This window comes from Naegleria gruberi, assembly GCF_000004985.1.
Source record: "Naegleria gruberi genomic scaffold NAEGRscaffold_171, whole genome shotgun sequence".
Taxonomy (NCBI): Eukaryota; Heterolobosea; class Eutetramitea; order Acrasida; family Naegleriidae; genus Naegleria; species Naegleria gruberi.
Window position 1 is genome coordinate 10458 of NW_003163165.1, and position 1671 is coordinate 12128.

Here is a 1671-nt window from a genome sequence, read left to right on the forward strand (position 1 = left end):
AGAAGAGGAGGTAAGAGAGTTGAGCAAGCCATCGAAGAGGCTATTCATCCACATCCACATCCTCATGATCATCAAGGCTGCGACTTGATTTGCTTACAAGAAACTCATACAGGATGGGAAAAGGCTCTGAATACATCTCTGATAATTTCCACTCATTTTCCTCATCAATATTGGGATCATTCCAATGTGGAGCAGTGCAAACCGAGTGGAGCTGCAGTGTTGGCTAGGAGTTATTTGGATATTAAGGTAAGTGTTCTGGAGAGTGGTGTAGAGGGTTCTGTCTTTCCTGCCCTGCATGTTCTTGTGAAGGATAGGAGGAATGGCCACTCTTTTCAAGTGTTGAGTGTTCACTTGAGACCACCTCTTGGATTTGATGATAACCAGAAGGCGAATATTGAACTGTCAGCTCTGTGGAAAACTAGATCAATACGTTTGAAGGAGATGCAGAGCTATTGGGAACAAGCTCTCAGATTGAGTTCACTTCCCTTGTTAATTGTTGGAGATTTTAATGAATCTTTTGAATCTGGAAGTTGGCTCTCTCCATCCTATGCAGATTTCCTGATGGAAAAGAAGGTATGTTATTTAGAATTTGAATTGTCTTTTTCATTTGAATAGTTTGTTGATGCATTGGATAATGAAACGAGTTGGTATTGGCCATTAAGATGGAATATTTCAATGTGGGCATCGTTTGATCACATTCTTTATAAGAAGGAGGAGTTTGAAGTGGTGGAAAAGAAGATATTGGTGGAATTTAAAGAGAATGCTTCAGACCATTTGCCTTGCTTGGCAAGATTGAAAACAAGGTGAAAAATACAATCTCCCTTACAAATCTGTTTAAAATCAATTACGGTAATCTTTATTTATTGATAAGAAGCCGACATAGCTCAGTTGGGAGAGCGTAAGACTGAAGATCTTAAGGTCCCTGGTTCGATCCCTGGTGTCGGCAAATTTTAGTTGCAAGATAAAGGCAATTTTTTGTGAATCCTTGGCTCTGTTAATTGTGGAGATTGAACATTATTCAAAATGATGTTTATTTTCTTGAATGAATTGTTCCAAAGATCTTGGTTTCTTTCTAGTTGTAAATCAAGTATTTGTCTTCCAATGACTTTGGAAATAATCTCATCTACTTGATCATAATTCAAAAATTGTCTCCCACTCTTTAATCACAATTTTCTTTTATTTACTATTTACATGCAACTACCTGTTCAAATACCATTCCAAGACAAGTCCTAAAACTAGTGAGGCCATTGAAAAAGCCAATATGTACCAGGTAATTTCCAAAAAGACATAGGCAAAGCCACCTACTGTTCTCTTTGCAATTCTAACCATGAGATACCTGAATATTTGAAACACCACCCTGATATAACTTGCCTTTGCTAGTCCTTCTCCATTTCTAAACATTTCTATCAAGTTTTTGTGAGCTATCGAATTGAATCTTACTTGTTTAAACAATTCTAAGGATTTGAATGGATTTTTAGGAATGACACCATCAGGAGAACCACTTCTCAAGAGGAGTGCTTGTTCCAAGATTGCCTTCTTGTAGTTTCTTGAAGCAGCAACATTAAAATGATCCATTGCCCTTTCGTATTGTTTAGTTTTAAGGTAAAACTTTCCCAATGCATAGTGAGCAAAATTGGAATCAAATATTTCAACCAATTCAATCAAATAGGC

The 1671-nt window shown here is 37.1% G+C and overlaps 1 protein-coding gene and 1 non-coding gene across 2 annotated transcripts; one reads left to right on the forward strand and one right to left on the reverse strand.

The window, feature by feature from the left end:
- Positions 1 to 873: 873 nt before the first annotated feature.
- NAEGRDRAFT_t868 lies at positions 874 to 946 on the forward strand. The gene has a single exon. It is a non-coding gene; the product is annotated as a tRNA-Phe (tRNA).
- Positions 947 to 1197: 251 nt separating this feature from the next.
- NAEGRDRAFT_76502 (uncharacterized protein) lies at positions 1198 to 1575 on the reverse strand (the record flags this gene model as incomplete). The annotated part of the gene is made up of 1 exon (XM_002668540.1): positions 1198 to 1575. One exon carries the CDS (start codon positions 1573 to 1575, stop codon positions 1198 to 1200), a length of 378 nt encoding a protein of 125 aa, XP_002668586.1.
- Between the last annotated feature and the right edge of the window lie 96 nt (positions 1576 to 1671).